Source organism: Lissotriton vulgaris, chromosome 5, assembly GCF_964263255.1.
Source record: "Lissotriton vulgaris chromosome 5, aLisVul1.2, whole genome shotgun sequence".
Classification (NCBI taxonomy): Eukaryota; Metazoa; Chordata; class Amphibia; order Caudata; family Salamandridae; genus Lissotriton; species Lissotriton vulgaris.
In genome coordinates this window covers 1025349818-1025362712 of record NC_141693.1, presented here as the reverse complement: position 1 = coordinate 1025362712, position 12895 = coordinate 1025349818, and the positions used below count along the sequence as shown (strand labels likewise).

At 47.8% G+C, this 12895-nt stretch overlaps 1 protein-coding gene across 1 annotated transcript in view; it reads right to left on the bottom strand.

The window, feature by feature from the left end:
- Positions 1-10524, bottom strand: part of KCNIP2 (potassium voltage-gated channel interacting protein 2) — a 285947-nt gene extending 275423 nt beyond the window's left edge. Inside the window, exon 1 of the mRNA XM_086922655.1 lies at positions 10072-10524. Coding sequence (XP_086778781.1) covers positions 10072-10174 — 103 coding nt within the window. The 5' untranslated portion in view covers positions 10175-10524. The remainder of the gene's footprint in view (positions 1-10071) is intronic.
- Positions 10525-12895: the final 2371 nt, after the last annotated feature.

Below are 12895 nucleotides of genomic sequence, written 5' to 3'. Positions count from 1 at the left end.
TGGCCAGTAGCGGGCCCGCCCTGTCAGCCACAGTGTGTTGCTTCTGTGCATATTAGATCTTCCAATAGTTCTGCTTGTTTAATGTGAGCTTCTTGCAGCTGTACCTGATGTGCATCGTCCAATGTTGCCATCTGCTCTAGTCTCCCTAAGTTATTTTCTATGTCAGTAAGCTGAGCAATAATAGTATGTCTCGCCCCTGCTCTTGTACTGATTGTCACTCCTCGCATTACAGTCTTAAATGCGTCCCACTCTATCTGTCTGGAGGAAGCTGTATACGCATTTTCTGTAAAGTAATTGTCTATGGCTGTGGATAGCGTCGTTCTAAAGACTGAGTATTCCAGTAACTGTGGTTGTAGTTTCCATGTCGGCACTAGGGTAGGTATTTTGCCCCATTACAGCATAGTCTCCACCGGATTATGATCCGATAATGTTGTCCCCAAGTGGATAGAGTCACTAACTGTGTCCAGCAACAAAGAAGTGCAAAATATTCTGTTGATTCGAGTATGTAATTTGTGGGTCGGGGAATTAAAGGAATATTCCCTATCCTTCAATTGTGTTGCCCTCCATGCATCTACAATCCCCCATCCAAATGCCAAGCTTTTCAGTGCATCCGCTAGTTTTCTACTGGACGTGCTATGTAATGGCTGGTGTGACCTGTCTAGCTCTATATCCAGTACTGCATTAAAATCACCCCCTATCACCCATGGGTAGTCCACTCAACCTATCAATAGTGTATTTAAAACCTCTAGGAACTTGTCTTGCTCTGTGTTTGGAGTATAAATACTTCCCAGCACAATGTGTTCCCCGTCAAGCACCCCGTGTATTAGAACATATCTGCCACCTTTATCAATCTTTTGTTCTATTAGCTTAAAAGGCGTACCATTTCTAATCCATATCACGGCCCCACGAGCCATGGCCGAATATGATGTGAAGAACAATTGCCCTCTCCACTCCTTGTTTAACTTCACTGCTGCACTGTGATTTAGATTAGTCTCCTGGAGGAATGCCACATTCACTTTCCGTCTATTCAGTTGGGCTAGCAGTCTATGTCTTTTATGGACTGAGCCAAGTCCCCGAACATTCCAGGAGTTGTACTTATAGCTACCAGAGCGTGCCGTCAGGTCTTGTGCAAGGTGGTCTCCCATGCCCAAAGCGGTTGCTGATTTGGAGAAGCTTCATAGTAGCTAAAGCTGAGTCTACAACAACAACAAAACACCCCAATACTAGGTTCCCCCTATTAACAGCAGAGGACCAAACCATAACTAGTAGTTCAACCTGAACTCTAATAAAACAGTGTCATAATGCAGTCGCCAAGGGGGGGAAGGCAACCACTGTGTTAGTATTGGCCATATACCTTGCCCAGTTACCTTAACTGCATCGCTCTAGCACAAACCCCCTCCCACATAAGTAATGACATAGAGAACAGGGTAACTTACGACATCATCAGCAAAACAACCTACTAGACAGTACATTATAGGAATACAATTATTCGTGATCTGTTCCGCAGAAGGGGCCGACCCGGGGTCCACCCCCCGGCTTTTGGCAGCCTCCATATGTGCTGTAGATTTGCGCTGCAGCGGGGAGCGCACAGAGCCACTCCGTGGAAAGGAGGCCTGTGAAGCGGGGGGGTGAAAGTGATCTCCAGCCAGTCTGCCACTTCCTCTGGGTTCTCGAAGAAAATAGATTTTTGGCCATGAATCACTTTCAATCTAGCTGGAAAGAGTAAGGCATACTTCAAATTGTGCGCTCTCAGTGTCTTTTTAACTTCTTGGAACGTGGCCCCCCTTGCCTTCTGTACCGTTAGCGTAAAATCTGGATACAATGAGATTGTTTTATTGTCAAAGCGGATAGGCGCATTCTCTCGTGCAGCCCGCAGTATTGTGTTTCGATCCTTGTAATTCAGAATACGTGCTATCATGGGCCGAGGGGGCGCTCCCGGAAGGGGAGGCCTAGGCGGCACTCTACGCACCCTCTCCACACTGTAAAGAGCTGTCAGTTCCTCCCTCGCCACGTGCTCCTTCAACCAGGTCTCCACAAACTGCGTGGGGTTGCGTCCTTTGCTCTTCTCCGGTATTCCCAGAATTCGCACATTGTTTCGGCGGGACCTCCCTTCCGCATCATCCACCCTGTACTGGAGTCCCCGCAACTGGCACCGCACCTGTTCCAGCTGGGTGGTTTGTTCAGTTTGTTAAGGTATTAAGTCATCTAAAGCAAGCTTGTTGGATTTCACCTTTTCTGCCAACTTCTTGTGGTCCGCCTGTAAAAGATTAAAGCTAGTGGAGAGTGATCCCAACTGTGTTTCCTGAGCCATGCGCGAGTCCCGTATTTCTTTCAATATTAGGTCCAATTTATCCGCAGGTTGTAACTCCTCTGTAGGAGGGATCACATCCGTTTCTGATTCCTGTGTCTGGCCACTCAACATCGCTGTGTTCGTGTTCTCAGTGGCATGTGAGTCTGTTTGCTTCGCTCTAGTGCGCCCCATGATGCCAAGTGAAGTCTGTATTTGTGGAACCTGTAACACCCGATCCCCAGTCCAGTCGGGAACACCAGCAGCACCGCCCCAGAGGTGTGGAGTTAGGTCTCCAGTACGTTACTGCTCTGTCAAACTTTGCCTCTTGGAAAGGGGGGGCGGTTGTGGTAGTTATTATCCCCTTTAGGACCGTTGATGTCACTCCTCACTGTCCCCGAACACCAACCGGCCACAGCCTACGGCGTTATGCAATGTATTCAGTCCGCACATGCAATGTGTGTGTACCTGGTTTGCTGCGCAATTCTGGCTCCACCCCTGAGGGTTCAAAGGCAGCCGCACCCTCTCCCTTCATTAGATTCATGTGACTCAAACGTAACGCATCAGGAGTCCAAGCGGCCCAGCCTCTTCAATTTGCATATCACTCCGCCATTCTACTGCGTGTCTCTCAGGTCTTTACAATGTGTATACCACTAGCTAGGTATTCACAATTCAGTGCAGTTGTCCCCCAATTCGTACGCTATGAATCCAGCGGCTGAGCCCCATGCTGCACACATTCATGGCTCACGGTCAACACGCCTCCAGGGCCTCAATATTGCATGGGGATAGGGCACGAGCCGCGTAGTATGGCGCATATTGAAACCTGTGCACCACCCTACCTCTATGTCCCGGTAATAGTGTCACTGCCCCACTGAGTATTCCGCTGCCAGTCGACCTCTGTCAAGCTCTGCTATGTTCCCGCAGTACCTCGGCCTCTCGTTGTCGATACTTTCACAGTCCTCCGGGCACCATTTTACCTCCCCTCCGACATCCTATTCCGCTGCGCCTCTCTTTAAGTTTCGGGGATCGCAGGGCAAGGTGCACCCCGGGGCGCCCCACGCAGCAGTAACGTCCCAATACCTCTTTAATATTGCGTCCAGGCTCTCGGTGGTCAGTCCGCCAGTCCCTTAGTTGTTACGCCGCATAGTGCAGGTGTTTATTCTTCAGCAGTACCCGTTCTGCCAGGATAATTTGACGAAGTGTCGGGTTTGGCACGGAGCTCTCTCAGCTCACGTCCGCCATGCTCGGCAGTTAGCCACACCCCCCTTACATGACAGGTATCATCACTGTAAGTTGTTCTATTACTAATAAAAATGTATCACATTTCACAAGTAAAAAGTGGGATGGGTCTACCTGTCTTGTTTGGAAGGTTGAATCAAATGTTATATCGTTAAGGCATTCTGTGTGTACTTATGGAAGCCAGTAAGAGTACTCAGTGAGATAGGTTCTCCCCATTGACAAATGTTGTAACAGGCGCGGTGCGTCCATTGGGGCGTAGGGGCGTAGCCCCACTAAGCCCCATGGACCCACCGCGTCCTCACTAAACTAATAATAAAAATATTAAAATAATCGCGCTACCCGCCGGCCGGGAATATGTGAGACACCGACTTTCCAGAGTGCGGGGGGGGGGGGGGGGTGAGAGTCTGGGCCTGCTGCAGCTGCGCAAGTGGATTTTAGGGCATAAACTAGCCCGCGCATGCGCAGATTGTTTTCCCTGTGCAGTTCCCCTTAGAGAGAGGACCAGGGGGCGGGCCGCAGCCCCCGTGGATGCACAGGGCGACTGGGCGAGCAGTCATGGTGCCCCCAGCCAGGCTGGTCAATACTATAGCCCTCTCCCTCCCTCGTGTTGCGGCCTCTGTTTATGGGGTTTGAAGACCTGACCTGACCGGACCCAGGAATCCTTAAGAGGTCGGGAGTCAAGTCCCGAAGGAACCGCTCGGCCAGGGAGACCCGTTCGTTCACACTCCGGTATGATCAGCTGAACCTAAGCTTCAGCAAGTGTGCATGCTTACAGATTGTCTAGGAGGAAAGTTCCTGTTTCAGAACGTTTTAAAGATTTCGTTATGGTCTAAGTGACAAAGTTATGTACAGTTGAGCTGTGAGGTCTAGTCCTGTTCTTTTGTTACTGTTTAACTTTATTTTCACAATATTCCTCGCACTGTTGCATACAGTGTTTTCTGTGCTTCATTTTGTTACCGTTATTAAAGTGTTCTCCTACTTTGGCTTACTTCCTTTAATTTATCTACTGAGGTGCATACTGCCCTGAATGTGTCACAGTGTCTGCACATTAAAGGGGTATAGCACATTCCCTTTCTGTTCAGGGGCCCAAAAATCCAAGAACCTGACTGCAGTACGGAGGTAAGGAGAGACAGCAGGGAGGTAAGGAGAGACAGCAGGGAGGTAAGGAGGGACAGCAGGGAGGTAAGGAGGGATAGCAGGGAGGTAAGGAGGGACAGCAGGGAGGTAAGGAGGGACAGCAGGTTGGTACAGCACGGAGGTAAGGAGGTACAGCACGGAGGTACAACACGGAGGTAACGAGGTACAGCAAGGAGGTAAGGAGGGACAGCACAGAGGTAAGGAGGGACAGCACGGAGGTAAGGAGGGACAGAACGGAAATTAGTTTACGCCACACCACTGTCAAATGTCACCAGCCGCCCCTGCATTAGGATGGTATTACCTGTGGCAACAGAAACAAACAAGTATTTTACATTGGTGGCTCGCAACATGAACGCTCTGCGCCTGATTTAGACCTAGTGGATGGTCCACTGGTCTACTAGGTGGGTGGAGGGCCTGACTTGTGTCACCCTGCCAGAGAACTCTTCCTCAATATTTCGAGATCCCCACCTGCCTAGCATAGATCCCTGAGCTGTGAAAAAGTTGCTGCTGTCGCTGCGTCCTTTACATCACTGAATGTTTGCTGAGCAACTGCCATGTTTGATCTGTCTGCTTCGCAAACTTTTTTTGCATTTATAAAAACTCCTAAACAGAAAATATATGTCTTCAAAACAGAAATAATTGCCCCACATGCGGGGAATTTTCTCCCTGCGTGCGGGTTCATTCAGCCTTTTCTCTGTCCATCTCTTAATGGTGAACACGACCAGGGAAAGTAAGTGACAGCCACCCTGCCTTGAAAAGGGTGGGGAGCCGCAACTGTGACATGGATGCCCTTTGGAGGACAGGCTGCCGGATCAGAGGGTTGCACTGGGTCAGCCAGAGTCTGGTGAGCAGGAGCACTGATGATTTAAGGCACAACGTTCGCCCTCCGCCAAACTCTGACCAGGGCTCTCTGCTTCTTGGGCACACAATAACCCCTCCACATTACAGCAACATTGCCCTGGAAACAACAACTGCAGTCATTATTTTATTCGTCAGTGTCCTGCTCGTGTCGGAATGCTGCTAACAAGGTGCACAATTCAGCTTTAGCTCAAAGGCCCCATTTTTGATAGGCTGAAGGACAAGCCCAAACAAAATTGGGGTATTTGATCACCACAGTTCAAGTGTGAATAGAGCAAAATTCTAGTTTATATGTACAAACTTATTCTGAACGATCTTCTTTACGGTCAGGACTGCAAAAAAAGATCTCTACACTGCCGTTTCATAAGTTAAGTGCTATGCTTAATTGTATTAAGGCTGTCATTATAGAGTCATTCTTGGATACATATAGTAGAAAATTAAACAAGGAATAAGAAACATTGCACCTTCATGCGTTGGAACAGGGTGTATGATTTAATGTGGTGTATTCCTGACATATGTATTCCATAATGCGATGAGAGTTCTGTGTAAACAACCTGTCCTTTTAAATGACATCGACCCGCAGGGCTGCATCGAAAAAGATAAATGAAACCTGAGACAGCTTTTCAGCCAGGAAGCACTTAAAAAACGACCTCCTCTTAAAGAGATCCCCAAGCGACAAAAAGGCAAGGAATCCCCCTTAAGGTTCAGAAAGGGCTGCTGCTTGAGTTTAAGGTGGATAGCGGCACCGAAAAGCCAGAAGGACTGATGAATCGCTAAGGCGGGCTAATCCAGAGAGTCCCAGAGGGGCAGCCAATGGTAGTGCAAAGATAAATGTGACGCCAAGCCCAGTAAGAGCAGCTAAGTCTGCAGCAATTCCTCTGGAACAAGTCAGGAGGAGGGTATCCGGTGCTTGATGACTCCAGGCCGGGGGCAGGAACAGAACAATCCCACTCAACTGGAGGTTGAAGGTTCAGGGGGGAATTAGCAGAGACTCTAAAATCTAGGGCAACACAGTTCAGTCATTGAGTGACACTACAAGGCATAGTAGCTAGAGTAGCGCAGAGGCAAGCTTCATGAGTGGCCAATCCAGCACGGAGGCCAGAGAGTGATAGCTATCTGATAGGACGGCACCGCCTGAAAAGGAAGCCTGATGTCTGATGTAGGACGGGTACTGATTTATGTGGCACTTCTTATTGACGAACACGAGTGAGGTGGGTAGTCGTCCCCTATCAGGCAACAGAGTTCCATAAGCCAGTAGTCTCCCTCTCAAGCAGAACTACCAGATTCAGGAGACATTTCCCATCAGACAATTGTGAGAAGCTCCTAGCACTTCTCTGTGGGGTTCCGTGCCTTGATGAGGAGAGTATCAGCACTTCTGATGTCTCCTACATCGTTAATGAGACAGAACAAACACTTGTAAGGAACCTTCCTATATGCACAGTGGAGAACTACCAGCATTTCTCAGTAGGGCCAATGCCAACTCTTCTCAACAGGACTGCCATACATGTAATGTGGCAACATCTCTGTTCAGCAGGACAGCCACACCTTTAAAAGGACAGTACCAAGATCTCTCAGCAGAGTTGCAATACTTCAAGTGTGGCAGTATGACCACTTGCAGACAGACTGCTAATCTTTGAGACTTGGAAAGAACTACTCACTAGAGCTGATGTATAGTTAATGTGACAGTTTCGGCAATTCTCAATAGGGCTCCAATACTTTACTAAGTGAGGAAAGTTACTCTCCTGCCGGAAGGAAACCTGTGTTTACCTCACACACTTTTTCGCTGCGATTGATGGATGTGACTTATCAAAGCTTCAAACTGAGACTAGTTGCTGAAGAAGGAACATTTTTAACTTTCAGTTAATTACTCCAAGTAAACTATTTCAAGCAAGCTAAAGACAATGCTCGCAAAATATGAGCAAAATTACATTCTCTCACATAAGAAGTCCCATAATGCCCAGATTTCTCGATGTGGTCTCTTAGCACCTGGACTATATTACTAAATTGTGTGCCAGACTATCAATAAAGGATTTGTTGGAATAACAAAGGCAGCCCACCAGCCTTAATGAGGCTTTCTCCTTTGCCTTGTGTCTAAAATGCTTACTCGACACCCTAGCCTGGACAGATGCCTAAGGCCGTATCCTAGATGATCTTTTCAAGTCTGGTGCAAATCTCCCCAAATCCTTTGCAATGCTTTACAATCATACCAACAGTGGCTGCTTGGAGAGGTGGTAGGTGTAGGTTTCTTGTATTATCCTCAAGAGTTTTTCTTGTAATTACAGTCTTCACGTCCTCCAGCTAAAGCACCCTGTGCAGGCTCCCAGCTGGGCAGACAGGCTTTACCTATGCAATAAACCCCATAGAAATGAATGGAGCAGCATAGCACACCAATATGTAGTATGCTTACAGCACAGCTGGGAAACTTAACCACCCCCAAGTCAATTTATGTTATCCGGACCATAGCGCCCACCCTACATAGGGTTTGTGATCTCTGGATTGTGCAAGACAAATTGACAGGACCCAGTAAGGCCAGAATATATAGATGAGATCCCACTGCAGAAGTATGTGCAAGTTGTATTTATTCACGTGCCTTTCAAAAATGTAGCGTTTCGAGTACTAGCGTACTCTTGTTCACACAATATACCATCTATGTGCATACATACATACATACGATGAGACTGGTATTTTCCTTCTAAGCACCAATTATCTGGAAGCAACATCCTGGACTACTTAAAGCTGAACCACAATTGGTTAGCGCTGAACAAAGGGCTAAAACTTGCTTCACCAGAGGCCACTATCCAGTGGAAGTCACTGCAAAGCAGTCCCTCTGGCCTACACTGTACCTCTCCCTGTTTTCAATGTTGCACATTTGTCTGCTCCCTCCACTGACCAGCATTGCTGTAAGCTCATATTGTCTATAAAGTGCTCTAAGTGCTACATAAATACACCAAGATATAAAAACAAGGAGTGCCCACCTTGGGCAGCATTGCCCTGTGTTAACAGTCAGCGCTGCCCGTGTTAGCCATCACTACTGGACCATGCTATCAGTGATCACTATCCTCTTTTAGAAGTCAGCACTGCCCCGTGTAAACAGCCAGCATTACTTCGTGGTAAATGCAGCTCAGTCTGTGTTTACAGTCACTGCTGCTAACATTGGACAGTGCTGCATATTAACAAATGGCAGAGTTAACATACGACCACTTATCACAGCCTGGTGTAATCAGTCGGCAGCGCATGCATTAGCAGTCTGCACTATCATGTGCACTATATGCATGCATCTATAGTGCACAGGTGCACCCCTTGGGCATCTTGCTTATTAATAACAGCCGTCTCTTGTTACCCAGCTCAATGGTAATCGCTTATTGAACTCAGAAGGATGAAAGGCTGAGAGGCTCTCAATGGATTCGAATCTTTGGCCATGAGGTTAAACACAGACTCCTGCTGGACCACAAGAACAGCTGGCTTTGTCCCCTCTTAGCAGTCAACCCTACCAATGTTAGCCGTAAGAAGCTGTCAACACTGCCGTAAGCAGTACGTAAAATCCTTGTTATCAGTTACTAGCAGTTAGTAATGGCCCTTGTTAATAGCCACTACTGACATCTGTTCTCAGTCAGCACTGCCCTTGTTAGCAGTTACCAGCAGTCAGCACTGACCCATTAGTTAGTATCATACTGCCCCGAGTAAGTAGTTAGCAATGCTGTGCATATGCTGTGGATGAACCAGTGACAGACCCCCTTAGCCTGTTACAAGATTGATCAGCCGCCAACATGGGTCTGCCCATCAGTACTAATATGCCTTTTTGCCTATAATGCGGTAATAAGGCTTCTTGGCACTGATCAACTTCAGAGATATGGTTCTTCATTAGCGGGAATCACTTTTCAGACAAGGATGCAAGTTAATCAAAACTTTTTTTTAAGTGCTAGAAACGTTTTTAAGATGATGGAACTTGCAGAAAGCAATTGTTGCAACATGGAAGGATTGATAAAAATCGATGGCAACATCATGGGAATGCATAAAAATCATAACACTGGCACAACTAATATAAAAAAAGTAAGACGAAATGCTGCTGTTTCTGTTGCTTGCCAATTCTACAAGACATACTCTGAAAGTAGGCATATTATGATGCCCGGCACATGTACATTTACAAAGGGTTGTGTGACAGAACATTGCATGCAGAGATATTGTCCGATATCAATATCGTCCTACATATTGTTTTCCAAAAATGTTGTCCCATTGGGTACAGATTTTCTAATATCAGCTCGACTTTGGCGAATTTTATGGAAACAATATTTAAGCCATGATGTACAATACCCATAGGAAGCGCGCCGAGCTACGTCACTTGTGCTGTGACCAGAAGGCACAGTAAAAAAGCCTAACTATATTAAATAATGCATTGTACCCATGAAACTGCAGCACCCCTGTATTTCTACTCGTCATGTTTGACGCAACGTTAGGGCCGAATACGGGGCAGTGCCAATAGCAAACCACTACACACTTTTCAAAATTAATGCAGCAATATTCTGTGCACCTCAGTTGAGGCTTCACTTTACCTTCCACTGCGACAGGTTCGAAGAGCCCAAACTGTTCCAGAACTTTCACAAAGAGAACCAAAACCACCAGCACTGCAATCACCTCAAGGCCTTCGACGTTCATGGTGGACGGGGGTCATGACCTCGCGCCGCCCGCGGCGTAGAGAGGTGCCCTCCGCTTCCGCCCGCTAGACCTTCCAGATTTCAGACACCGGCCCGTCCGGAGCGCTCGAGCAGGTGGGTCGGCATGTCTGCAGGGTGACGAGGAGCACCATTCAAACCCCAAAACTCCGAAAAACAGAGCAAACGACGCCTCCTGGGACATGAGCGAGCGAGAACCCTGAGCGCCTGTTAAACTTCCTGACTTGTGCGCGTGGGAAGCCTCGAGGAGAAAGAGGCGGCCGGGGTCTGGCAGAGAGCAACATCTGCAGTTTGCCAGACCCTGAGCACTTAGAAAGGAGAGCGGATGCTGTGTGGGTCCTGATGCAGGGAGGCCGGAGCCAGCCAAGTGTCTGCCGCTCCCACCGCACCTTGCTGGAGTTGGGCTGTCTAGAGAGCGCGCTGTGAGAGCAGTCACCGAGAGAGGGGGGGTGGGGGCGAGGGAGTGAAGCGGGAGGCATGCCCTCTCACACTCCAATGACACTTCCAGCATTGATTTGCTTAATGCAGTTGCTACGACGACCACTGATTGATGTTAAGAGTTTTTGCCTCACATTTAGTGACAGTGAAAGCTGGGTTAAACGCCTTACAAGAAAACCAAAACAAACACTGGTGCCCTTAGAAAATGGGTGCCCTAGGCTCTAACTATCAAGATGATGGCTGTAAGTCCCAGAATTTCAATAAACTTCGTCAAGGTGATTCAGGCATGTGTCAGCCACCGGATCTAGTGCCAGCGGTACTCAGCGGATACGGACTGTCTCCACGTGTGGTCTCCGAATATGGTGTTTTTCTTTTTTTTTACACCATAATCGGAGACCACGCGTGGAGACTATATTGGGTACTTTTGCTTGGACCTAAAACCTGGCAACCAGTTTGTCCACTGCTAGGCTAGTGCTAGAACACCACTTCAAAATAGTAAGCACTTTATAAATGCAATTACAATACAATACAAAGCATAAGTAGTACAAAGACTTGCCATTTACTTGCAGGGAGTCTACTGTAACATGCCATAGTCAAGAAGGTCTTCTTGACTAAAGTCCATTTTAAGCGCCAGTGCCTATACTACAGATAGGGCGCACTTTAAAGCAGGTGCGCTGGTTGCAAAGATGGGAAGTGAACCCTATCGGGAAGAATGCCCTGCCCTCGGGGCAGCCACTAACTCGTACTGCCCCCAATTCAGAACATTTAAGAGAAAAATGGAGCAGCTGTTTAAAAGCTGCTCTGTGTGTCTCTATGCAGGCGGCAAACTGCCTGCACTTTAAAAGAGATCAGAGATCCCCTTGCAGTTTGGTGCAGTGAGTGACTGCACCCGCCTGCAAGAAGATGTCCGGGCGCAACAAGGCTCCCAAAGCCCCGACAGTGCGGGAGGCCCCAAGCTTTAAGGGGGCTCCCTCAGCACAGTACCCTGGCCTGAGAGCTCCTGAGTAATTACAGAGGGGGCCCCCTCCATGTACTTTAAAAGGAGGCCCCCTCAACTCTTGTAAAGCCAGTGGTCTGTGGGGTCCATGGGACCCCCTTTCATCCTTTTAGAGGTCTGCATTTAAAAGGTTCACTGAAAGTGCACCACCTTATTGTGGGGCAGTTTCAGTCACCTTCTAAAGCTACGTTTGTCTCTGTGCCCATATCGGTAATACGGAGCAGGTGCAGAGGCAAAGTGATTCCCTCATTTGCATGGGGCCAAACCCATTGAAATGAGGGAACGCATTCTAATGATAACGCTGGTGCTGTATTTGCGCCAGCTCTAGATGTATTACAAAAGGGGCCGTACCAACATCTGCAGCCCCGTCTGTAATTTCAAAGTGCCCTGGAGGGGCATATAGTGGGCGCAAACACCTGTTGTGCCAACAGGGCACTTGTGTATTAACCCCTTGCATGTGGCCGTGCGGCAAAATCGCAAGTGGGCGGGTTTATGACGGCCCCCAGACGTCATCAGCACACGAGCGCCTTAGTGCATGACGGACGGGGCCGTCATCAGCATGCAAGGGGTTAAGGTCCCAAGAATGTTCACAATACGAGGCTCCTTGTACCACAAAGGTAGTCAGCACTGCAGGAACTATATGAATTTAGGCCACAGATTGGCTCTGTAGAGCCGGACAGCTTGGTGCTGCATTGTGACTTGGAGTGCACACTCATCTCATTTGTCTGGTCTGGCACTGACGCTCCTGCACTTGCTGTTAGGCTCGATGAATCCCAAGGAATATTGCACAGGGCCTGGACTGTGGTTATGTTTAAGTTTTGATATGCTTTTTTCCTTGTGCCCTACTTTTTACAGATACTGAGTATATGAGACATCGTGGCAATCAAATGGGACCGAGAGGGGGGATCTGTGCAATGTAGTGAGAGGGATGTTAACTGGCTATGATTTATTCTCAACTGGGCAATATTTGTGTTGGATTAAAAAGTGAGTAGCGATTCTGTGTGGGCTCTAAGCCTAGATATAGTTTGCATTAGGTTGAGAGGATAGCTCTGTTAGAATCGCCTTCTCTACTCTGGTAATGGAGCTGAAAGCCACTTAAAGCAGCACCTTGGTGAGCTTAAGATTTAATGCTCATTTGTTTCAATTAACGTTCTGGCAGCCGCTTGCTTCCAAAACATAACATGTATTTATAAAGTGCATGCTCACCCAGAAAGGTATCTTAGTGCTGAATAACAGATGTTTATTGGTACCCAATTCAATGGTACTCAT